Here is a 26,972-nt window from a genome sequence, read left to right on the forward strand (position 1 = left end):
CAAATAAACCACATCCACTGCCAAAATCTTTCTGAAAGTCCAAATAAACCACATCCACTGGCTCCCTTTCATGAACTCTACTAGTTACATCCTCGAAGATTTGGTAAGCATGATTTCCTTTTCAAAAGTCCGTGCTGACTTTGTCCGATCCTGCCATTGTTTTACAAGTGCTCGGCTATAAAACTTTTGATAATTGATTCTTGAATTTTTCCCACTACCGAAGTCAGGCTGACTGGTGTATAATTCCCTGTTTTCTCTCTACCTCCCTTTTTAAAATAGTGGGGTTACATTAGCTACCTTCCAATCTGTAGGAACTGTTCCAGAGTCTATCGAATCTTGGAAGATGACCACCAATATATTCACTATTGCTAGGGCCACTGCCTTAAATACTCTGGTATGTAGATTATCAGGCCCTGGGGATTTATTAGCCTTTAATCCCATAAATTTCCCCAATACCATTTCTCTACTAATACTGATCTCCTTCAATTCCTCCCTCTCACTAAAATCTGTGTTCACCAACATTTCTGGTATGTTATTAGCATCCTCTGTGAAAACATTTAGTTGGCCAGCCATTCTAACTGTAAGGGACATATATTTGCTTCCCCAATCTTGTTCTGTTCACATACCTATTAGTCAATCAGTTTTTATGTTCCCCGCAAGCTTACTCTCATACTCCCCTTCTTAATTAATCCCATGGTCCTTCTTTACCGAATTCTAAGCTGCTTCTAATCCTCAGGTCTGTTGTTTTTCTTGCCCAATTTGTATGCCTCTTCCTCGGATCAAATACTATCTCTAATTTCCCTTGTAAACTATGGTTAGGCCACCTTCCTGTTTTACTTGCGTGTCAGGCAGGAATAAACAATTGTTTCAGTTCACCAATGTACTCCTTGAATGTTTGCCATTGCAGTCATCCCTTTAAGTAAGGTTTCCCAATCCATCAAAGCCAACTCGCGCCTGATATCATTATAGTTTCCTTTATTCAGATTCAGGACCTTACTCTCAGAATCAACTACGTCACACTCCATCTTGATAAAAACTTCTATCATATTATGGTCACTCATCACCAAGGGGTCTCGCACAATTATATTGCCAATTATTTCTTTCTCATTACCGAGTATACGATGGCCTGTTCTCTAATTGGTTGCTCAGTGCATTGATCCAGAAAACCATCCTGTTTTCATTCCAGGAATTTCTCCTCTATGGTACTGTGACTAATTAGATGTGCCCAATCTAAATGCAGATTAAAGTCACCCACAATTACAGATGTTCCTTTATTGCATGTGAATCTAATTTCCAGTTTAATGAAATTTTCAACATCACATTACAATCTGGGGGTCTACATTCAACTCCCACTAATGTTTTTCTCCCCGTGGTGTTTCTCAGTTCTACCCATACAGGCTGGTTATGGGCCAGGGTTTAGAAAACATCAAAGTATATTATGGAGTTCACCTGACCTATAACTTAATTGATTTTGGTTACGATGAGCCTGCCTTTCAGGTGTTATTCAACAGAGGTCTTAGGCTCTTTTAATCAAGAAAACAAGCTTTATTTTACGAATTTAGTTAACATTTTTATAAACACACACAGTAAGCATTTTTATTAACTACAAACATAAATACCCCACACAGCTACAGTAATCCATGTATAACCCTGAATAAATTCCCCTTTTTACAGCTCCAATTCAATAACAAGATACCATAAACCAAAAAACCCTTTTCAAAGATGTGGCCCAGCACACTGCATTCTCACTGTCTTTCAGACTTGTTATTGATACTCTGTTTCCCTTTTCAAACAGTAGGGTTGAATTCCTTCCGGAAAGCAGTTACCTCTTTTAAGTTACCAAGTAGTCTGGAAACAGCTTTTAAAATGAAGATAGAGAGACACTTCTTTTCAACCTGTGCAGTACAAAACCAATTCAAACTCAAAACTTTAAACCGAGCAAGAACTGAGTACCACATAGGCTGTTTCCTCTCAAATGCCAGGCCACAACACAAAGAACAAGGAAGGTGATCCTGTAAAGAGGTCAGCAAACAAAAACAAACAGTTTCCATAAAACAATAATCAGAAAGAACAGTAGTATTGTGGTCTTGCAAATCAAGTTTCATGGAGTTAAATGTTAAGTTTAAAAAGGAAATGGGCCTCCAGGGTAATAATTGCAGAATCTCAGCTAGGACAATTAACAAGCAGCAGATTGGACACAATACGACCATAACTGATGGTGTGAAAGAAATCTTGGAAGATTTTCCACACCGTTGGATTTCACCAATGTCCTCCGATTGGGGGAGGGTTTTATTTACTAACGAGGAGGGAAACATTAAATAGCAGAAGGAACACAAAGTAGTCTAGAATTTTAGTCGGTATGAAGGTAAAATAGGATGGTGAAGGGAATGGGTGGAAAGTACATGAGTCAAAGTTTTGGACTGTGGGTGTGCAAGAATTTAACCAAGCATTGGGAAAAGTTGGGGCTATAGAGGCATTAAAAAATAAGAAAGGAGGGATATTTAAAACAGCCCCAGAGACTTTCTTCTCATCACAAATACTAAGGGCTCAATGCTATAGAAAACCGAGGGGATAATGAAAAATGTTTTGCGGCAAAATTAAAAGGAAAAACAGGTCATGTAAACAGGCAAACAAATAAAATATAAAGGTTTCTTGGATAACTAGACAGGAAGGCCTATTAGGAACCATAGGATAACCAGAGTGAAGGTAGAGAACATGAGAATGGATCTTAAAAAAAACTGCGGGCAGCAAGGTGTCACAGTGGTTAACATTGCTGCCTCACGGTGCCGAGGTCCCAGGTTCGATCCCGGCTCTGGGTCACTGTCCGTGTGGAGTTTGCACATTCTCCCCATGTTTGCATGGGTTTTGCCCCCACAACCCAAAATATGTGCAGGGTAGGTGGATTGGACACGCTAAATTGCCCTTTAATTGGAAAAAAATGAATTGGGTACACTAAATTTAATAATTTTTTTAAATTGCATCTGTTTTCACAAAAGAGGGACAATACAGACATTGCAATCAGGTAAGAGCAAGAAAGATTAGATGAACTTAACATAGTGACAGAGGAGACATTAAGGCGTTTAACATCTTTGAAACTGGATAAATCCCCAGGTCCTGATGAAATAAACCAGAAGTAAAAAAAAAAAAATTGTCGGGGATCTGACCATCGTCTTCTAATCCTCGCTGACTACATGCATGGTGCCAAAGGACTGGTGGACAGCTAATGTTGCACCATTGTTTAAAAATTAGAGAAAGGGATAGACTAAGTAATTACAGGCCACTCAGTGATGAAAACTCGTGATGAGAAAATTATTCGAATAAAATCTGAGGGACAGCCGAAATCTTCACCCAGAAAGACAGATTAATCGAATATAATCAGTACTGATTTTTTATGAGATAATAATGTCTGATGAACAGGATTTTTTTGTTCAGGTTGCAAGGGCCGTTGATGATGGTCATGCATCTGATTGATATAGTATATATGGATTTTAGCCAGTGTTTTTGATGAGGGTCCACATGGCAGACCAATCACAAAAGTAAAACCCCTAAGGATCCAAGGTAAAGTGGCAAATGGGATCCAAAGTTGGTTCAATGACAGGAAGTCGAGGATAATGATCGATGGGGGCTTTTGTTTCTGGAAGGCTGTTTCCAGTGGGAATCCACAGGGCTCAGCATTAGTTCCCTTGCTTTTTCCAGTATACTTCAATGAGTTGGATTTGAATGTAGAGGGAATGATTAAGAAATTTGCAGATTATATAAAAATTGGCTGCGTAGTTATCGTGAGGATGAAAGCTGTAAGCAAGATATCAATGCAGTAGTCAGGTGGGCCCAAGAGTGGCAAATTGAGTTCATTTTGGAGAAGGTCAAAGAAATGCATTTGGGGAAGTCTAACACTGGTTTCAACCTGTAAATCCTTCAACATACACCAATGGTAGACAGTGACAGGGAGAGATCCCTCATCAGCCATGTGATGGAGAGAAAATTGGAGCTTCTATCATCACTACCCATGGCTCGAGATGACTGGGGTATCGTCACTGGACTAGTAATCTAGAGACCCAAGATAATCCTCTGGGGATCCGGGTTCGAATCCCACTATGGCAGAATTCAATAAAAATCTGGAATTAAAAGTCTAATGATGACCATGAAACCATTGCTAACTGTCATAAAATCCCATCTATAATAATCTTTATTAGTGTCACAAGTAGGCTTACATTAGCTCAGTGGGCTGGACAGCTGGTTTGTGATGTGAACAAGGCCAGCAGCGCAGGTTCAATTCCTGTACCAGCTTACTCGAACAGGCGCCAGAATGTGGCGACTAGGGGCTTTTCACAGTAACTTCATACTTGCGACAATAAAAGGTTGTTATTATTATTAACACTGCAATGAATTTACTGTGAAAATCCTAGAGTTGCCACACCCCGGCACCTGTTCAGGTACACTGAGGGAGAATTCAGAATGTCCAATTCACCTAACAAGCACATCTTTCTGGACTTGTGGGAGGAAACCGGAGCACCCGGAGGAAACCCGCACAGACATGGGGAGAACGTACAGACTCCACACAGACAATGACCCAAGCCAGGAATTGAACCCAGGTCCCTGGCGCTGTGAAACAGCAGTGTGCTACCGTGCTGCCCTGGTTCACTAATATCCTTCAGAAAGGAAACCTGCAAGCCACTCAGTTCAAGGGTAATTAGGGATGGGCAACAAATGCTGGCCCAGCCCACATGCCAAGAACAAATAATGTTTACAAAATGCCCTTGAGGGAAGGAAACCTGCTGTCCTTACATGCATGTGACAAATGTTGTCATGATATTCAGGTGAACATCACAGCACATACATACACACACAATGATGGACAGATCAACGGACCAATCAACACACAAAACATGACAGCCAATCACGGACAAGAGCATACACAGTACAAAGCAGGGAACACAACACTTCCTGGGCACTCGAGCAGGAGAGGGCTCAAGGCACAGACCTCATTGCCAGCCACTCAGAGGTTCACCATGTGCTGAATACCAGAGTTTAATATGTTAATAGTTCATTGAAATAAAACTGCGTTGTACCATTCGCAACCGTGTTGGTTCGTCTGTGTATCAGAGTACCCAACACTTCAAATGTGACTCTTGGATACCCTCTGAAAAGGCCTAACAAACCATTCATATGTATTCAACAACTACAAAGAAAACACAAAGGAATCAAACCAGACACTCAGCATCGACCTAGGTACCAGAAACACAACAGCAAACACAACCCTGTCCATCTTGCAAAGTCCTCCTTACTAATATCTGGAGTGCTTGTGAGAGCGGTCTCACAGACTAGTCAAGCCTGACAAAGTCATACCCACAGATTCACAGTTTTCAAATAATGCTCCAGACAGCATCACTATTCCTGGGTATGCCCTGTCTCACCGGCAGGACAGATCCAGCAGAGGTGGCAGCAGTTGTATATTAGTCGGGAGGGAGTTGCCCTGGGAGTCCTAATCATCGGCTCTGAACCCCATGATGTCTTATGTCACTAAGTCAAACATGAACAAGGAAACCTCCTGCTGATTACCTCATACCTTCTTCCCCCCCCCCTTAGCTGATGAATCAGTCCTCCATGTTGAACACCACTTGGAGGAACAACTAAAGGAAACAAGGGCACAAAATATACTCTGGGTGGGGCACTTCAATGTCCATCACCAAGGGTGGCTCGGTAATACCATCACAGAGCTGCCCAGGTCCTAAAGGATGGGACTGCAGCAAGTGGTAAGGGAATCAACCAGAGGGGGAAAACATACTTGTCCTCATCCTCACCAATCTGCCTTGCAGATGCATCTATCCATGGTATGAAGAAGGAACTGAGGGCACTGTTGCTACGTTTGCAGATGATACAAGGATATGCAGAGGGACAGATAGTATTGAGGAAGCAGGGGGACTGCAGAAGGACTTGGACAGACAATGTGGAAAAGTGAGAGCTTATGCACGTGGTAGGCAGAATGGAGGCACAGATTATTTTAAAATGGGAAAAGGCTTAGGAAATCAGAAGCACAAAGGGACTTAGGAGTCCTGGTTCAAGATTCTCAAGGTTAACTTGCAGGCACGGTCGTCAGTTAGGAAGGCAAATGCAATGTTAGCATTCCTGCTGAAAGGCTAGAATACAAGTGCAGGGATGTACTCCTGAGACTGTAGAAGGTTCTGGTCAGACCCCATTTGGAGCATTGTGAGCAATTTTGGGCCCTGTGCTGGCCTTTGAAAGGGTCCAGAGGAGGTTCACAAGAATGATCCCTGGAATGAAGAGCTTGTCATATGAGGAACAGTTGAGGACAGTGGGTCTGTACTATTGGAGTTTAGAAGGATGAGGGAGGATCTTATTGAAACTTACAGGATACTGAGAGACTAGAACCTGAGGACACAGCCTCAGACTGAAGGAACGATTCTTTAAAACTAAGAGGAGGAGGAATTTCTTCAGCCAGAGGGTGGTGAATCTGTGGAACTCTATGGCGCAGGAGGTTGTGGAAGCCAAATCACCGAGAGTCTTTAAGACAGAGATAGGTAGGTTCTTGATTGATAGGGGGATCAGAGGTTATGGGGAGAAGGCAGGAGAATGGGGAAGAGAAATGTATCAGCATTGATTTGAACTTTCCCAACATTAACTGGGACAGCCATAGCACGAGGGGTTTGGATGGAGAGAAATTTGTTGAGTGCATTCAGGAAGAATTTCTCATTCAATATGTGGATGGCCCGACTAGAGAGGGGGCAAAACTTGATCTCCTCTTGGGGAATAAGGGAGGGCAGGTGATTGAAGTGTTAGTAAGGGATCACTTTGGGACCAGTGACCATAATTCCATTAGTTTTAAGATAGCTATGGAGAATGATCGTTCTGCTCAAAAGTTAAAATTCTAAATTGGGGCAAGGCCAATTTGGAGGGTATTAGGTGGTAACTTTCAAAAGTTGATTGGGGGAGCCTTTTTTCAGGCAAGGGGACAGCTGGTGAGTGGAAGTATTTCAAAAGAGTGCTAACTGGGGTTCAGGGTGACCACATTCCTCTTAGACTGAAGGGTAAGGCTGGTAGAAGTAGGGAATCCTGGATGACTCAGGATATTGAGGCCATGGTCAAAAGGAAGGAGGAGGCATATAACATGCATGGGCAGCTGGGATCAAGTGGATCCCTTGAAGAGTATAGGGCTTGTCGGAGTAGAATTGAGAGAAATCAGGAGGGTATAAAGGGGCATGAGATTATCTTGGCAGTTAAGGCAAAGGAAAATCCAAAGAGCTTTTACAGATACATAAAAGGGCAAAAGAGTGACGAGGGAGAGGGTATGGCTTCTTAAGGATAAACAAGGTCATCTATGTGCAGATCCACAAGGGATGCGAGAGGTCCTAAATGAATATTTCTCGTCAGTATTTACTGTTGAGAAAGGCACGAGTGTTAGGGAAATTGGGGTAATAAAAAGTGATGTCTTGAGTGTGCATATCACAGGGAAGGAGGTGCTGGAGGTATTAAAGTGCATCAAGATAGATAAATCCCCAGGTCCTGATGAAACGTATTCCAGGACTTTGTGGGAGGCTAGGGAGGAAAGTACCGGCCCCCTAGCTGAGATATTTGATGTAAAGATGTCGGCTTTGGACTGGGGTGAGCACAGCAAGAAGTCTTACAACACCAAGTTAAAGTCCAACAGGTTTGTTTCAAACACTAGCTTTCGGAGCACTGCTCCTTCCTCAGGTGAATGGAGGCATTGAGTTTTTTTTGAAGGGGTAACCAAGAAGGTAGATGAAGGCAGTGCGGGCGACATCATATTCATGGACTTTCGCAAGGCCTTTGATAAGGTACCGCATGGTAAGTTGTTGCAAAAGGTTAAATCTTACAGAAGAGATCTAGGGGTACAGGTTCATAGCTCCTTGAAGGTGGAGTCGCAGGTGGACAGGGTGGTGAAGAAGGCATTCAGCATGCTAGGTTTTATTGGTCAGAATATTGAATACAGGAGTTGGGACGTCTTGAAGTTGTACAAGACATTGGTAAGACCACATATGAAATACGGTGTTCAGTTCTGGTCACCCTATTATAGGAAGGATAATGTTAAACTAGAAAGACTGCAGAAGAGATATACGAGAATGCTACCAGGACTTGATAAGGAGAGGCTGGGACTTTTTTCTCTGGAGTGTAGGAGGCTTAGGAGTGCTCTTATAGAGGTCTATAAAATAATGAGAAGCATAGATAAAGGTAGATAGTCAACATCTTTTACCAAAGGTAGAGGAGTCTAGAACTAGAGGGCATAGGTTTAAGGTGAGAGGGGAGATATACAAAAGAGACCAGAGGGGAAATTTCTTCACACAGAGGGTGGTGAGCAAATGAAACGGGCTGCCAGAGGCAGTGGTAGAGGTGGGTAATTTTTGTCCTTTAAAAAGCAGTTGGACAGTTACATGGGCAGGGTGGGTATAGAGGGATATGGGCCAAATGTGGGACTAGCTTAGTGATAGAAACTGGGAGGCATGGTCAAGCTGGGCCGAATGGCTGTTTCCATGCTGTAAATATCTATGACTCCATGATTGAATGGCGGAGCAGACTCGATGGGCCGAATGGCTCCTATGTCTTATGGTTTTATGGCAATATCGGTAGGAGTGACCAGCATACAGTCCTTAGAGAGACAAAATCCTGTCTTCACATTGATGATATCTGTTATGTGACACTACCATCATGACTTCGAACAGATCTAGCAACTCAAGACTGGGCATCCATGAGATGAGGTGCTGTGTCCATCAGTAGAATTGTACTCCACTACAATTTGTAACCTCATGGCCCAGCATATGCCCACTCTACCCTCATTGCTAAGCCAAGGATAAACCCTGGTTCAATCAAGAGTGCAGGAACAACACCAGACATACCGAAAAATGATGTGCCAACCTGGTGAAACTACAACACAGGACTATTTGCGTGCCAAACAGCATAAGCAGCTAATAAAAGTCAGAGCTCAGCAATTTCGCAACAAATAGATCAGATCTAAGTTCTGCAATCCTGCCACATCCAGCTGTGAATTGTGGTGGACAATTAAACTCACTGGAGGCAGCTCCACAAATATCCCCATTCTCAATGTCGGAGAAGCCCAGTATATCTGTGCAAAAGAGAAGGCATTCACAGTGCTCTTCAGCCAGAAGCGTCAAGTGGATGATATATCTCGGTCTTTTCTCGAGGTCCCCAGCATCTCCTGTCAGTCTTTAACCAACGGAATTCATTCCACTGATACCAAGAAACAGCTGAAGGCATTGTATATTGCAACGGCTATGGACCCTGACAACATTCCGGCAATAGACCTGATGACTTGGGCTCAAGAGCTTGCTGCGCCCCTAATCAAACTGTTCCAGTACAGCTACAACACTGGCATTTGCCCTATGTGGCACAGTGCCCAGCTATGCCCCATACACAAGAAACAGGACAAATCCAACCCAGCCAAATACCGCTCCAGCAGTCTACTCTGGATCATCAGCAATGCTATCAAGCGGCACTTGCTCAGCAATAACCTGCTCCTGACGTCATTACAGCCTTGGTTCAAACATGGACAAAACAGAGGAACGCCAGAGGTGAGGAGAGAGTGGCTGCCCTTGACATGAGGGCAGCACTTGACCGAATACGGCATCAAGGAGACCTAGCAAATTTGGAGTCAGTGGGAATCAGGAGAAAATCTCTCCACTGGTTGTAGTTATACCTGGAACAAAGGAAGATGGTTGTGGTGGTCAGAAGTCAATCATTTCAAATCCAGGACATCACAGCAGGAGTTCCTCAGGGTAGGGTCCTAGGCCCTTCATCTTCAGCTGCTCCACAATGACCTTCCTTCCATCATAAGATCAGAAGTGGGGATATTCACAGATGACTGCACAATGTTCAGCATCATTCACAACTCCTCAGATACTGAAGCAATTAATGTCCAAATTCAGCAAGGCTTAGACAATACCTAGGTTTGGCCTGACAAGTGGCAAGTAACATTCACTCCACACAAGTGCCAGGCAATGACCATCTCCTACAAGAGAGAATCAATCTATTGCCCCTTGACATTCAATGGCATTACCATCACAGAATCCCACACTATCAATATCCGAGGTGTGTTGCCATTGACCAGAAGCCAAACTGGAATAGCCATATAAATACCCAGGCTACCAGTTAAAGGCTAGGAATCCTGTGGCGGAAAACTCAAACCCTGACCTTCCAGAGCCTGTCTGCCATCTATAAGCCACAAGTCAGGGGTGTAATGGAATACGCTCATTTGCCTGGATGAGTAAAACTCCAACACTCAGGAAGCTCAACACCATTCAGGACAAAGAAGCTTGTTTGCTTGCTAACCCCTCCACAAACATTCAATCCCCCCACCACCAAAGTGGCAGCTCTGTGTACCATCTACAAGATGCACTGGAAGAACTCATCAAGGTTCCTTAGGCAACACCTTCCAAACCCACGACCACTACCATCTTAAAGGACAAAAGCAGCAGATATCTGGGGACATCACCACCTGGAGTTTCCCCTCCAAATCACTGACCATCCTGACTTGAAATATATCACCGTTCTTTCAGTGCCTCTGTTGGCTTGACAGTCTGTGTTTCACATTGGTGCAAATGGTAGGCAGTTCAATCCCCATTCTGGCGGGGAAAGATTTGGAATCTGCCTCCTTGCCATACCCACAGTGGAAGTTGTTGCGTTTTGGGTCGGACCTGCTTTCAGGAAGAGAACAGAAGACGACAACCACTGAAGTGATAGCATCATAGTCATTCGGAGCACAGAAAGCTAGAGGCCCCCAAGGGTTGGAAGAGGGGAGGGGGCAGGATCCAATGTAGGTTTATAAAATGCAACTATTTAGGAGGACAAATAGTTGAACATGCTTTTGAATGGTGAGAGTGATAACAGAGAAGCACAGAGGAAATTTTACTAATAAAAGAACAAGCAAATTTATTTCCTTGTCATCAGGGGAGAGGGGGTTGGGGTGGACAATTAACTAACTGGAGGCTACTCCACAAATATTCCCATCCTCAATGGGGTAAGCACCACCTTCACATCAGTGCAAAAGACTGAAGCATTTGCAACCACCTTCAACAGAAGTGTCAAGTGGATAATCCATCTCAGCCTCCTCCTGAAGTCCCCAGCACCATAGATGCCAGTTTTCAGCTAAATTGATTCATGCCACACAATATCATGAAACAGCTGAAGGCACCAGGTACTGCAACTATTATGCATGAAGACTGTGCTCCAGAACTATCCGCACCCCGAACTAAGCAGTTCCAGTACAACTACAACCCTGGCATTTATCCTACAATGTGAAACAACACAAGAATTAGAAGTAGGCCGATCAGCCCCCAGCCTGCTCCATCATTCAAAAAGCTCATGGCTGTTCTAAATTGTGGCCTCAAGTCCACTTTCCTGCCCACCCCCTAAACCTCTGTCAATCAAAAATCTATCTAATCTGGCCTTGAACACAATCAATGCAATGGCCTCCAACGCTCTCTGGGAAGAGAATTCCATAGACTAACGATTCCTCAAAAGATTTCTCAACTCTGGCTTAAATGGGAGACACCCAATATTTAAACTGTATCCCATCGTTCGAGACTCCCTCCTATCAAGTGCCCTCAGGAACTTATTTTCAAAAGATCACCTTGCATGCTTCTAAACTCCACAAAGGTTACAAAACCCCATCCTGCTCATCCTTTGAATGTCTATATATATGGAACATACCTCTTCATTCACCTGAGGAAGGAGCAGCGCTCCGAAAGCTAGTGACATCGAAACAAACCTGTTGGACTTTAACCTGGTGTTGTAAAACTTCTTACTGTGCTCACCTCAGTCCAACGGCAGCATCTCTACATCATCCTTTCTTCGTAAGATAACAGTGAACCTTTGCTGAACTGCTTCCAATGCAATTATATCCTTTAAGTAAGGAGACCAAAACAGTACTCCAGAGGTGGTCTCACTAAGGCCCAGCACAACTGTAGCAACTTTTATACTCAATTTGTCTTGCAATAAAGAACATCTCATTTGCCTTCCTCAACATTTCCTGTACCTGCACACTAACTTTGTGATTCATATACCAGGACACCTGAATCCCTCTATAAAGTTATAGAACATAGAACATAGAACAATACAGCGCAGTACAGGCCCTTCGGCCCACGATGTTGCACCGAAACAAAAGCCATCTAACCTACACTATGCCATTATCATCCATATGTTTATCCAATAGACTTTTAAATGCCCTCAATGTTGGCGAGTTCACTACTGTAGCAGGTAGGGCATTCCACGGCCTCACTACTCTTTGCGTAAAGAACCTACCTCTGACCTCTGTCCTATATCTATTGCCCCTCAGTTTAAAGTTATGTCCCCTCGTGCCAGCCATTTCCATCCGCGGGAGAAGGCTCTCACTGTCCACCCTACCCAACCCCCTGATCATTTTGTATGCCTCTATTAAGTCTCCTCTTAACCTTCTTCTCTCCAACGAAAACAACCTCAAGTCCATCAGCCTTTCCTCATAACATTTTCCCTCCATACCAGGCAACATCCTGGTAAATCTCCTCTGCACCCGCTCCAAAGCCTCCACGTCCTTCCTATAATGCGGTGACCAGAACTGTACGCAATACTCCAAATGCGGCCGTACCAGAGTTCTGTACAGCTGCAACAGGACCTCCCGACTCCGGAACTCAATCCCTCTACCAATAAAGGCCAACACTCCATAGGCCTTCTTCACAACCCTATCAACCTGGGTGGCAACTTTCAGGGATCTATGTACATGGACACCTAGATCCCTCTGCTCATCCACACTTCCAAGAACTTTACCATTAGCCAAATATTCCGCATTCCTGTTATTCCTTCCAAAGTGAATCACCTCACACTTCTCTACATTAAACTCCATTTGCCACCTCTCAGCCCAGCTCTGCAGCTTATCTATATCCCTCTGTAACCTGCTACATCCTTCCACACTATCGACAACACCACCGACTTTAGTATCGTCTGCAAATTTACTCACCCACCCTTCTGCGCCTTCCTCTAGGTCATTGATAAAAATGACAAACAGCAACGGCCCCAGAACAGATCCTTGTGGTACTCCACTTGTAACTGAACTCCATTCTGAACATTTCCCATCAACCACCACCCTCTCTCTTCTTTCAGCTAGCCAATTTCTGATCCACATCTCTAAATCACCCTCAATCCCCAGCCTCCGTATTTTCTGCAATAGCCTACCGTGGGGAACCTTATCAAACGCTTTGCTGAAATCCATATACACCACATCAACTGCTCTACCCTCATCTACCTGTTCAGTCACCTTCTCAAAGAAAGTTGTGTGTTCTTTTTCCATTTAAACACCATACTGTTTTTCTATTCTTTCTGCCAAAGTGGGCATGTTCACATTTTCTCATATTATAACTCCATCTGTCAAATTTTTGGCACTCAGCAAACAATCCAAGACTTTTGTAGACTCTAAGTCCCCTTCACAACATACACTCCTTCCTATCTTTGTCATCAGCCAATTTAGCAACCATATATTTGGTCTCTTCATCCAGGTCATTGATATAGATTGTAAATATTTGAAGCCACAGCACTGATCCGATCCGACACTTCATTAGCTAGTTTGCCAACCTGAAAATTACCAATTTATCCCTCTCAGCTTCCTGTTTACTAACCAATCCTCTATCAAAGAACTGGAGCAAGCATATAAATGCAGGTAGAGTGCCTCAAAACTGGCAACCTCAGGACTGAGTCTGTGCCAGTAATTATTTGTTGTTCTGACTGGCTAGCAGTTTTATTTCAGGCTCCGTAAGTACTTTTTTAAATGAACAAACTACAAGTTTTGTGAAAGTCCAATGATATATAGACTGAAAGCACATGCTAGTGCTTACCAATACATACGTTTAACAACAGATCCTAGCAGCTCTCAATTTGTAGTGTGAAAATGAATTTGTAAGAAACTACAAAGAGTTGTGAACACTGCTCAGTCCATCACGCGAACCTGTCTCCCATCCATTGACTGTCTACATTCCCCACTGCCTTGGGAAAGCGGGCAGCATAATCAAAGATCCCTCCCACCTGGCTTATTCACTCTTTCAACTTCTTCCATCGGACAGGAGATACAAAGTCTGAGAACATGCACTAACATATTCAAAAATAGTTATTCTCTGCTGTTACCAGACTCCTAAACGACCCTCTTATGGACTGATCTGATCTCTTCACACATCTCTACAGAGTAGTACTTCACCCGATGCCCGTGTATTTATGTTTGCCCTATGTTTTTTTTTTCATATATGGAATGATCTGTCTGTACTGTATGCAGAACAATACTTTTCACTCTACCTCTGTATGCGTGATAATAAACAAATCCAAATCAAATATTCCAAGTTTGCTTCCTTTGAATCTTTATCAGTTACAAGGAAGTATGAACTCATAATTAGAAACATAAAAGTAGCAAGTAGAAGAATATTTTACCACAGGTATTTATTGAAGCTAAGCCAACATTTAAGCAAAAGAAAAAGGCACAAAAATTGTAAGGAAATAACAGATAACTCTAATGAGGTGAGGTAGCACTGATATGACAGGTCAAATGGCCGTTGTACCTAAATCTGCATGATTACAAAGTTGCAGTTGGAAGGAATTGAAACACATGGTAAAAGATGGAAATATGATTTTAAAAAAGTACTTTAACTTACTGAACTGACATGTTATTTCTGCTATGATGGACAGTACTGCAAAAGAAATCCAGCACAGAATGGATAAAACCAAATCTAATTTTCACCAAAATATTTACATAATTCATTTCCAGGGTTCGTTTCAACTCTGAAACACACATGATAAGCCTGATTATAAATGTATCTCAAAACATTGAACAGCTTACATGTTAAGTTTATAACTGGCATTAAAAACTCAGTGCACTAAACAATTTCCTGAAAGGAGAACAATTGTCACTCAGAAGTAAAAATCAAGTCCTCCCAAATTTCTCGGCAAAAGAATCCATAACTCTCACAAACTGAACAAAATATTACAATTCTTCCATCTACCAATATTTTCAACTGCATGCTGATTGGTGTACACAACTATATTTTCTCTGCTCTCTCATCTACTCTTCCAGCACAGCTATACGCAAGTAGCAATACTGCCCACCCAACTGCAATCTTGGACTCCAATGCTGATGTCTCTCTCTCTCCCTGCTTAACTATCTTATTTTGAATTTGCAGGAGGAACCTGGACTACAGCCAACATGGAAAGTTGCTCTTTAAGGGCAACAGCACTGGAGGAACAACCAACAGCTGGTTGAAATGATGTGCTATAAAGTTGCTAGATTCAATATCTTTCAGCATCTTTGTCCACAAGCAAAACTATCAAGAGGGCAACTACAGTATAATATATCAATGAAAAAAATGTGCAGATACACTTCCTCAACCCTTTGTGAATTGTCAGCCACTCCTCATACAGCTACCATTAACTTCTCTGCCCTTTTCAACTATATAAACTGCTTTCTTCTCCAAAGGACCGTCATTATTTTTTTGCAACCTAATTTTGTATCCTTCCCTATTTGAATCTTTACAATGATGTGGAGATGCCGCCGTTGGACTGGGGTGAGCACAGTAAGAAGTCTTACAACACCAGGTTAAAGTCCAACAGGTTTGTTTTGACATCACTAGCTTTTGGAGCACTGCTCCTTCCTCAGGTGAATGAAGAGGTAGGTTCCAGAAACATATATATATATATATATATATATATTATATATATAGACAGATTCAAAGATGCCAGACAATGCTTGGAATGGGAGCATTAGCAGGTGATTAAATCTTTACAGATCCAGAGATGGGGTAACCCCAGGTTTAAAGAGGTGTGAGTTGTGTCAAGCCAGGACAGTTGGTAGGATTTCGCAGGCCAGGTGGCTAGACAACATTTGAAAGTTGCACAAAATGTGACGAAACGGATCGTGGACAAGAAATCCAAAGTTTGTAAATTTGCCAGTGGAGATAAACTTTTAGTGTTGTTACCAGTGGTAGGTGAACCTTTAAAAGCTAGGTTTTGTGGACCTCATCAGATTGAAAGGAAATTAAGTGATGTGAATTATGTGGTTTAAAAACACCAGATAGAAGGAAGAATCACCGAGTGTGTCATGTGAATATGCTTAAAAGGTATTTTGAAAGGGAAGGAGAGAAAAAGGAGGTTTTAATGATTCTAACTCAAAGTGCCGAACCAAATCCAGATGACTGTGAATTTGACATACCTCAAATTAAATTGGAAAATGAGGATGTTCTTAAAAATTGGGATAAATTGTTGAGTTATCTTCCAGAGGAAAAACAAACTGACCTGAAAGAGAGTTATTGATATCACATGAGCGAATTTGTGGAGATAAATTGGGAAGTATTAAAATGGCTATACATGATGTAGATGTGGGAAATGCCGTTCCAATCAAACAACATCCATGTAGACTTAACCCTTTAAAATTGGCACAGGTTAACAAAGAGATTGAGAGTATGCTTAAAAATGACATAATTGAAGTGGGTTGCAGCCAATGGAGCTCACCCAGTGATGGTACCTAAACCAGACGGTACCCAACGGTTGTGTGTGGACTATAGAAAGGTTAATGCAGTTACAAGAACGGACACTTATCCTATCCCACGTTTGGAGGATTGCATTGAGAAAGTGGGACAATCAGCTTTTACTTCCAAATTGGATTTACTTAAAAGGTTACTGGCAGGTACCTTTATCCAAAAGGGCAAAGATTTCAGCTTGTGTGACTCCAGATGGTATATACCAATTCAAAGTTATGCCAGTTGGCATGAAAAACGCCCCAGCCACATTTCACCGGTTAACTAACAAAGTTGTTTCAGGATTACCCAATTGTGCGGTATACATCGACGATCTGGTATTTTTCAGCCAGACATGGAAAGAACATTTAAAACATCTGATGGAGTTATTTGATCGACTTCAGGAGGCGTGTTTGGTGATAAACCTAGCCAAAAGTGAATTTGGAAAAGCCCAAGTCACTTCAAGACAAAGGGTAATAATGCGATTTCTTGGCACGAGTGGATTTGATCGAACATTTGTGCAAAAGTCTTGTAGCGTGATTGCTCCACTGATGGACTTGCTGAAGAACTGTTGAAAATTTCAAAGGACAGCGGACTTTCAACAGGCATTTGACTGTCCGAAAGCTGTGATAACCAATGCTCCTGTGTTGGAGTATTGCAAGGGACTCTTGTGATCAGATTGAACTAAAGTATCTGACGCTAAAGAGAAATGCCAAGGCGTAGAGCAGTGGATCGATCGTACAGAGACCTTTTTCAAAGAGACTATCAATCATGAAGGATTTCAGTTGGAGGAAGAACAGAAAAAAAATGGACTATATTATTGTACACGTTTGCGTGTGTTGTTTTTTAAAAAATGAAAAGTATATTTACTGTGTGCATTTCTTAAAGGATGGTGAAAAATGAAACCATCTTGAAGTTGATGGGTTTTTTGGGGGGGTGGGGGCGGGTGGTGTCACGTGAGAGTACCCTTTAGGAAATGGGTGTTTAAGAAATGTACCTTTAAGAAATGGAGCTGCTCATGTTACTGGAGTGATGTCAGAGTATGGGTGGAGCTGAGCTCCACTTCTGCTTTTTAGTTTCAGTTTGAGAAAGAGCTTGGGTGTGTCTGTGTTTTTCAGTGAGCTGAATCTGAAGTTAAAAGTGAGCTGCACTGTGTGATCTCTGCCACGCAAAGACTATCTATGGATCATTTGGCGAACTCAGAATTGTAAAAAGGTCTCAGTATTAAATGTAACCCTAATGTGCTCCTGTTTGAAGGTTTGTTAAGTCTTTTGAATGATAAAAGGACAGCACACAGGTTACGTAGTGTTGTAGTATTTGGGGGATGTACTTGATTTACTGGTTGCTAAGATATTCACTGTTTGTTTTAAAAAGGTTAACTTGAGTTCATAGAATAAACATTGTTTTGTTTTAAAAAAACACTGGTCCATTTTCTGCTGTACCATACCAGTAGAGTAAGCAGTGTGCTCCCCATACCACAATCTATTGAAAGTTGTGGGTCAGGTGAATTCCATGATACACTTTGGGATTCTCGAAACCCTGGCCCATAACATTGTCCACCATAATTATGTGGATTTCCAAACTGCTTACTGACATCAAGTCACAAACACACCAAACAAAACTAACCCTGAAAAGAAAAATCTAGAGCCAACTTCTCCCATATCAATATCTACCCAATTCCAAAGCTGCACTTAAGCTGCACGGCCTCCTTCTGCACTGTAAATTCTATGATAATTAAGTTAAGCCAGGATTGTCCACAATCAAACTGTCCTGTTCAATGTTTATGTAAATTTCTGGTTGCACATTCAGATTGCGAAGCAAGCATGACTCTGTCTACCAATGTAGCACATTCAAATTTCTTGATTACTTAAATTGCCCCATGGCTTCATTCCACTCCATCTCTGCACTCTCCTCCAGTCTTGCACCCTAGACCACTTCATACATTCAGATGGGATGAACAGTGGCAGATGGTATTTAACCCTGATAAGTATGAGGTGATGCTGCACTTTGGGGGAAAAAAACAGGGCAAAGTAGTATGTAATGAATGACAGGACACTAGGAAGCTCAAAGAAACAAATGGATCTTTGAGTATTTGTTCACAGATCCCCAAAGGCAGCAGAGCAGATGAATAGTGTAGTTAAGGCAGCATATGAGACACTTCCTTTATCAGACGCGACAGAAAATATAAGAGCATGGAGGTTATGTTGGTGCTGTGCAGAAAATTGGTTTGGCCTTTGCTGTAGTGTGCGCAGTTCTGGTCACCTCAGTATAGGAAGGCGGTGATTGCACTGGAGGAGTACAGAGGAGATTCACCAGGATGTTGCGTAGGATGAGCCTCTGAGCTATTAGGAGAGACTGGATAAGCTTGGATTGTTTTCTTTAAAGCAGAGATTCTGAGAGGGGATACGATTGAGGTGTACAAGATTATGAGGGGTTTGGACAAGGTAAATAGGAAGCAGCTATTCCACTTGGTTGAGGGGTCAATCACAAAGGGACATGTTGTAGGGTGAGGTGCAGGAGATTCAGAGGGGATTTGAGAAAAAAAAAAAATCACTGAGGGTAGTGAGAATCATGAATGCCCTGCCTGGGAAGGTAGTGGAGGCTGGCAACCTCAACCTTTAAAAAGCACTTGGAACACTACCATATTCAAGGATGTGGAACAAGTGCTGATAAATGGGATTAGCGCAAGATTAGGGGTAGTTGTCAGTACATTCTTGATGGACCAAAGAGCTTTTTCTGCGCTGTAAAACTATGACTTGCCTCACCTGTGCATCCTGTATTTCTCACAGCTTGAAGTTTTGGCCTCTCCTCTGAAACTGTCTCGACACCTTTTTACTTTGCTTCCTTCCACCCCACCTTTAAAGGCCTCAAAAAAGCCAATCTTTATTGACTATGCCCATGTCCTTTCCTCAATCCATCTTTCTATGGAATACTATTTTAAAGAGCACTATAAACATTAAAATTGCTGTCACTAAGGATTTGTACATTGATGTTGTGGGGGTAAAAAAAAAGAATCAATAAATCCCTGAAAATCTAGACTTGTAATCGAGCTGATCATGGCCATTCTAATAATGATCCTACAATATCAGAAGCAGCTTTATTTAGAAGTCCATTACAAAACTTTAACCTAAAACAATGATACATCTGACAAATTCAGTTGTCCCAAAAGAAATGCTGGCATGAGTTAAAAATAAAAGTTAAGCAACTAGTGAATGTGTGTGTAAAATTCTAATATTTATGACAAGTTAACTTTAAAAGCCATTTTTAAAATACCATTTAAAATAATGTTTTTAACTATTTGCTAACAAACCCTGAAATAAAGTTGAACATCTATTCAAAGAATCTGTGGCATTGCAAGACAGTGCTTGACAAACTTTTCCCACATGCGACATCCAAATTTCATCCTAGTGACACTACACAAGTGATTGAACTGTGCATTTGGCTTGTTTTTTTTTAAAGAATTTTCTGTTAGGAATGATGATAAAAGGGTTCAACTAACTTTTTCTTAAAGACAATGCTCCTTTAAAAGATGACTTGCCCTGGTTTCTTGTTCCAATACACACCATTTCCAAACAAAAATAGTACTAATGTAACAAAGCAAACAATTGAGAATTAAGTCACCTTGTAGTTCATGATGAATAAGCAATCAATTTATAAACTAAGTAAGGCAACTATCTACAGATGTTTCCCAATTCACTAAAGTGGAGATAACCATTAAAAAACTAGGGTGGGAGAGTGAAAAAATGCACAAACACCAAGAAAGACATCACAATAGCTCAGCATAATTCCAGAAAAGAATGTGGTATATAGTATACATTCACAAGGAGACATGGGCAGTGATAACAGGAAGAAATGAGTTACTTTGTGAATTTGTACATTGAGAATTTGGCGCTAAATGGATCAAATTTCACTACCATGTAATGACAAATATTGAACAAAAGCTTTACGCCCCTAAAAGTCTAGGACGGAGTTTGAAAAACATGCTCATTCCTATTGAAATATGAGGCACTGAATTCAATATCAGTGCCAAATGTAAGTGTTCCGTTGTACAAGACAAAGGCCGAATGTGTTTCTGTAATGAGACGAGAACAGTTGCCGAACCACTGGGAGACACAATTGTGTACTAACTTCACAAAGCTGCCTTGTTTTCTCCAACTGTGCTAAAACGTAAAGCGAAATAAATACCAGTGGCGAAACAAATTGCGCAGGCTGGTTCTTGGATCAAATAAGTAGGTGTATTTAACAATTTCAGTAAACGTTGATGCTTTATCTCATCTGCAAAAGCTCAGTGACATGCTTCTAACCGTAAGTAATGACAGGGCCTACGACTGTGTTAGAATAATTGAAAATACAAATCTGTCAAGATGAGCCAATACGGTTAAAATAGGGCAGACTATTTCGCCTCCCTCATCCCTTAAAATGACTTAATTTTAAGTTAAGCAGGAGATAGCCAAGTTTTAGCACCGAAGGCGCTTTTTATTTCGAACGAACAAATGGCAAAGTCTTCTTTAGGTGCAGTTGCTTTGATTGCGAATAACGTTAAGATAGTTACCGACGATAAACATTATGGACTTCAAAATCGCAGCGGCTTAGTTCTCTTAGGCAGCTAGACACATACAGTAACAGTAGGTCGAGGGACACCAGACAGACAGACGAACGGCAGAAAGAAAACTTGCCCAAACAAAAGACCAACCTGATATGGCGGCGGCGGCTCCTGGTCTATTTCGGTGCCGTCGCCGTAACTCGCTCGGTCAGAAGACTCATGCAGCAAAGAAATGTCATCTGACGTAGGAGATTTCAAACAATTTCCCATATTTCTCCTTAAATATTACACCGTATTTACCATCACTGCATGGCCCGGGGTGAGGGAGGGCAGGCGGGCTGCGATGGGGGGTGGGGGGGGGGGGGGTTTAGAAACGAGGCAAAATAAACTGGCAGAAAACGAGTGTTTTAAAAAACCGGCACGTTTCTTTATGGGGAACGTCGCTTCCTCCCTCTCTCTACCACCAAAAACAGAACATTTCCTCTCAGGAAACAAGGCCGCTGGCTTCTTGTTGTCTCTTCACCGAAAACAAAACAAAAACAAGCCGCCCTGAAATTCAGGGTGTGTGTGTGTGGCGGGGGAGGGAGGAGACAAGGGAAAACCCACAGTCTGCTGGCTCACTACCAACTTTTCATCAAGGCAGGAAAATAAGCTCTTTATTAGTGATTTGCCGTCTGAAGGGAGAGGCCGGTATCAGCCCCACGGTCCCTCTCCCTCCCTCCAGGGCCGGCAGGCGGGCCAGCTGCAGTTTCTCTCTCTTGCTGATTTGACCCTTCTCCTCTCCCCTGCGCCTCGATACGGGCCCGTCTGCGTATGACGTCACGCAGCTGTGTGCGTGAGCTCCTGCGTATCACGTCACTCGCCGGCACGCCGGCTGCTCTCAGCGAGGGTTGTTGGCATTGCTGTGAGGGAGGTTTGTGGGAAACGGTACGGAGTGGACGCATTCAGCAATTCACCCACACAACCACCCAGCACATTTAACCAAGTGTGGTCGCATTTGGAAATTGTAACACGGTCCTCGTTTAAACGGGCGATGTTTCTCATTAACTTATTTTATTGTCCGTGTGCCATTTTCTCAGCTTTGGCGAATGCTGTTGCTGCTCAGCCCTGTTTACTCAGCAGATTAGCCGGGGAGTTTAGGGTGAAAGGAGGACTTGTATTCTAAAAGTACATTTCATGGTTAGGAAGTATGTCCTTCAGTCAGCATCACAGTGAAGCAGACCGGGAAGAGTGTCCTGCAGTCAGCATCGCAGTGAAGCAGACCAGGAAGCGTGTCCTGCAGTCAGCATCACAGTGAAGCAGACTGGGAAGAGTGTCCTGCAGTCAGCATCGCAGTGAAGCAGAATGGGAAGAGTGTCCTGCAGTCAGCATCGCAATGAAGCAGACCGAGCAGGAAGAGTGTCCTGCAGTCAGCATCACAATGAAGTAGACTGGGAAGAGTGTCCTGCAATCAGTTCTTGTTGAAAAAACAATGAGTGACATCGCAGGAAAACTAAGTTCATTGGTTGTTAAGAAACTACTGTTGGGGTTTGGCTGCAAATTGCTGTAAATGAGAAAGGTGTATCTATTTTAAACAAGTAGCTGTACTTGGATTTAACTGAGAAAGTTAGTGCCAAAATAAAGCAGTAACAAAAGTAGCATACGGTAAGTAAAGTTAAAACTTAAAGTAAGGTCTCCAAAGACTTAAGGCAATTGCAGCTGGAGTGTTTAGAGTGAAATAAGGTCCCTAGTATAATTAGTATTCTTTAAGGGGAGTAACTAACAAGCTTAATCTAGAGGGAAGTCATGGAAGTGGAGCTCACCTGTGATGTGTTCCTCCTGTGCGATTTGGGAAGTCATGGACACTTCCTGTGTCCCTGGTGACCATGGGTGCAGGAAGTCAGTCCAACTGCAACTAGGAGAACAATGTCATGGAATATATTAAGTCAATTTGAGAGAGAGCACATAGAGCCTTGCTTTAACATCTCATCTAAAATGCAGAATTTCCTAAGCACAGCACTGAAGCGTCACTATCAGCATAGATTATGTGCGCAATTCACGGCAGATGATAGAAGACTAAAACATTTTAACGAGTATTCGGCCACCTACCAACAAGGATGTTTTGTTTTTTTCATTTCCTAATGAATCTGGCCACCCATACTGCTGCTCCCAAAACAGATGAAATGATGAAGCATTCTAAAAGCATTGTAGTTGATCCGTTACACACCAATCTCCCAGTTACTTTTTCCGCTCAAGTTCAAATCTAGTCCAGGCTGTTAGGATGCACTGTAACATCAGAGCTCTATGCAACAAAAATGTTGGAGCACTCCCAATCCAACTAAATAGGTGTGTGGGGGGGGGTTCAGTTGGAGGGAAACTAGAAAACCCAAATTAAAGGAGGAGATAAGAGTGCAGGTTAGCGATGTGGTGCATGGTTACCAGAAAATAAAAGTGACGGACAGAACAGATGAATGTCTTGATGCACGAAGGAATTATAGAAGAGTAAGGAAATCTAACATTAAAACAAATGTAAAAGCTTTGTAAATAAATGCAAGAAGCATTTGTAAACTTAATGAGCTAACGGCACAAATAGAAACATAAGGTTATGACTTGGTCGGGAATACTAAAACAAGGTTACACGGAGACCAGGTCTGGGAATTGAATATCTAAGGGTAGGCAGTATTTTGGAAAGATAGGGTGAAAGGAAAATGAGGTGGCGTAGCTCTGCTGGTGAGGAAAGGAATCAGTGCTATAATGAAAGTAAACTGGCCCAGAACATAAAAGCAGATAGTAAAAGCTTCTACAAATATATAAGACAAAAAAGAGTGGCTAAGGTAAATATTGGTCCTTTGGAAGATGAGAAGGGAGATTTAATAATAGGAGACGGGGAAATGGCTGAGGAGCTGAACAGGTTTTTTGGGTCAGTCTTCACAGTGGAGGACACAAATAACATGCCAGTGACTGATGGAAATAAAGATATGATAGGTGAGGACCTTGAGATGATTGTAATCACTAAGGAGGCAGTATTGGGCAAGCTAATGGGGCTAAAGGTAGACAAGTCTCCTGGCCCTGATGGGATGCATCCCAGAGTGTTATAAGAGATAGCTAGGGAAATTGTAAACGCACTAGTGATAATTTATCAAAATTCACTAGACTCTGGGGTGGTCCCAGAGGATTGGAAAGTAGCAAACGTGACACCACTGTTTAAAAAAGGAGGTCGGCAGAAAGCGGGTAATTATAGGCCGGTAAGCTTAACTTCGGTTGTAGGGAAAATGCTGGAATCTATCATTAAGGAGGAAATAGCGGGGCACCTGGAGGGAAATTGTCCCATTGGGCAGACACAGCATGGGTTCGCAAAGGGTAGGTCATGTCTGACTAATTTAGTAGAATTTTTTGAGGACGTTACCAGTGCAGTAGATAACGGGGAGCCAATGAATGTGGTATATCTGGATTTCCAGAAAGCTTTTGACAAGGTGCCACACAAAAGGCTGCTGCATAAACTAAAGATGCATGGCATTGAGGGTAAAGTGGTAGCATGGGTAGAGGATTGGTTAACTAACAGAAAGCAGAGAGTGGGGATAAATGGGTGTTTCTCTGGTTGGCAACCTGTAACTAGTGGGGTCCCTCAAGGATCAGTGTTGGGCCCGCAGTTGTTCACAATTTACATAGACGATTTGGAGTTGAGGACCAAGTGCAATGTGTCAAAGTTTGCAGACGACACTAAGATGAGTGGTAAAGCAAAAAGTGCAGAGGATACCGGAAGTCTGCAGAAGGATTTGGATAGGTTAGGTGAATGGGCTAGGGTCTGGCAGATGGAATTCAATGTTGCCAAGTGTGAGGCTATCCATTTTGGGAGGAATAACAGCAGAATGGATTATTATTTAAACGGTAAGATGTTAAAACATGCTGCTGTGCAGAGGGACCTGGGTGTGCTGGTGCACGAGTCGCAAAAAGTTGGTGTGCAGGTGCAACAGGTGATTAAGAAGGCTAATCGAGTTTTGTCTTTCATTGCTAGAAGGATGGAGTTCAAGACTAGTGAAGTTATGCTGCAATTGTATAGGGTGTTGGTGAGGCCGCATCTGGAGTATTGTGTTCAGTTTTGGTCTCCTTACCTGAGAAAGGACATATTGGCACTGGAGGGAGTGCAGAGGAGATTCACTCGGTTAATCCCAGAGTTGAGGGGATTAGATTATGACGAGAGGTTGAGTAGACTGGGACTGTACTCATTGGAGTTTAGAAGGATGTGGGGGGATCTTATTGAGACATATAAAATTATGAAGGGAATAGATAGGATAGATGCGGGCAGGTTGTTTCCAATGGTCGGGGAAAGCATAACTAGGGGGCATAGCTTCAAAATAAGGGGAGGTAGATTTAGGACGGAGTGTAGGGGGAACTTCTTCACCCAAAGGGTTGTGAATCACTGGAATTCCTTGCCCAGTGAAGCAGTTGAGGCTCCTTCTTTAAACGTTTTTAAGAAAAAGATAGATGCCTTTCTAAAGAATAAAGGGATTCGGGGATATGGTGTACGGGCCGGAGAGTGGAGCTGAGTCCACAAAGATCAGCCATGATCTCATTAAATGGCGGAGCAGGCTCGAGGGGCCAGATGACCTACTCCTGTTCCTAGTTCTTATGTTCTTATGAGAAATGACATAAGCATGGAGATCAAAATGTCAAATCATTCTGGGTATAAATAAAAAATAACAAAGGGAAGAAGTCCTTGGTAGGAATAATCTATTGGTCCCCAAACAGTAGTTCTACAGTGGGCACAGTATAAACCAGGAAATACTGGGGGCTTGCAAGAGAAGCACAGCAATAATAATGGTGATTTTAATATGCACATAGACTGGAGGAATCAAATTTGCAAGAGTAGCCTGGAGGCAGAGTTCAATGGATGTATTAGAGATTGTTTCCTGGAACAGCATGTTGGGGATCCAATCGGGGAGGAGGGTACTCTTGATCTGGTATTCTGTAATGAGGAGGGATTAATTAATTACCTCATAGTTACGGATCCACTAGGGAGTAGTGACCATTGTATGGTAGAATTCAAAATTCAGCTTGGGAGCAAGAAAGTGTAGTCCCACACTAGTATTCTGGAATTAAACAAAGGAAATTATATAGGTTTGAGGACAGATTTGGTCCATACAGACTGGGCAGGAAGGCTAAAAGTTGGACAGCTGATGAGCAGTGGCAGTTTAAGGAGATACTCGATTCCTCACAACTAAAATATATCCCAGTGAGGAAGAAAGATGGGAAGAGGGGTAAAAACATGGCCCAGCAAAGAGGTGAAGGACATTATAAAGACAAATAAATAAATTATATCATATTGCAAAGGCCAATATCATACGGGAAGATTGGGAAACTTTCAAACATAAGCAAAGGGATACTAAAAAAGTAATAAAAATGCTAAGGTAAATTATGAAAAAAAGCTAGCACAGAATATCAAAAATGATAGTAAAAGCTTTTACAGGTACATAAAAGGAAGGCGAGTCGCTTAGGTGAATGTTGGCCCGTTGGAAGATGAAAGTGGTGAGTTAATAGTGGGGAACACAGAAATGGCAGAGATGCTATATCAATACTTTGCCTCAATTTTCACGGTGGAGGGCACTAGTACTATTCCTATAGGAACGGGCAATTCAGAGGTAATAGAAAGGGTGGAACTTGGAACAATCCGCATCAATAAGGAAACGGTACTCAACAAACTCTTGGGATTGAGGGCAGACAAGTCCCGAGGGCCTGATGGCCTCCATCCTAGGGTGTTAAAGGAAGTGGCAGCGGAGATTGTGGATCCATTGGTTATAATATTCCAAAATTCTGTGGTCACGAACTGGCGGAGGTCGGAGTATTTCCGGCTGTATCGAGGGGTGAGGCAGGGGTGCCCCCTGTCCCCTCTGCTGTTCGCATTAGCAATTGAACCTTTGGCCATGGCGTTACGGGAGTCA

The 26,972-nt window shown here is 42.5% G+C and overlaps 1 protein-coding gene across 1 annotated transcript in view; it reads right to left on the bottom strand.

Moving 5' to 3' along the window:
• rnf11b (ring finger protein 11b) overlaps window positions 1-21,862 on the bottom strand; it is a 67,340-nt gene extending 45,478 nt beyond the window's left edge. The window contains exon 1 of the mRNA XM_072510907.1: window positions 21,205-21,862. Coding sequence (XP_072367008.1) covers window positions 21,205-21,324 — 120 coding nt within the window. The 5' untranslated portion in view covers window positions 21,325-21,862. The remainder of the gene's footprint in view (window positions 1-21,204) is intronic.
• Window positions 21,863-26,972: the final 5,110 nt, after the last annotated feature.

This window comes from Scyliorhinus torazame, chromosome 7 (genome assembly GCF_047496885.1).
Source record: "Scyliorhinus torazame isolate Kashiwa2021f chromosome 7, sScyTor2.1, whole genome shotgun sequence".
Taxonomy (NCBI): domain Eukaryota; kingdom Metazoa; phylum Chordata; class Chondrichthyes; order Carcharhiniformes; family Scyliorhinidae; genus Scyliorhinus; species Scyliorhinus torazame.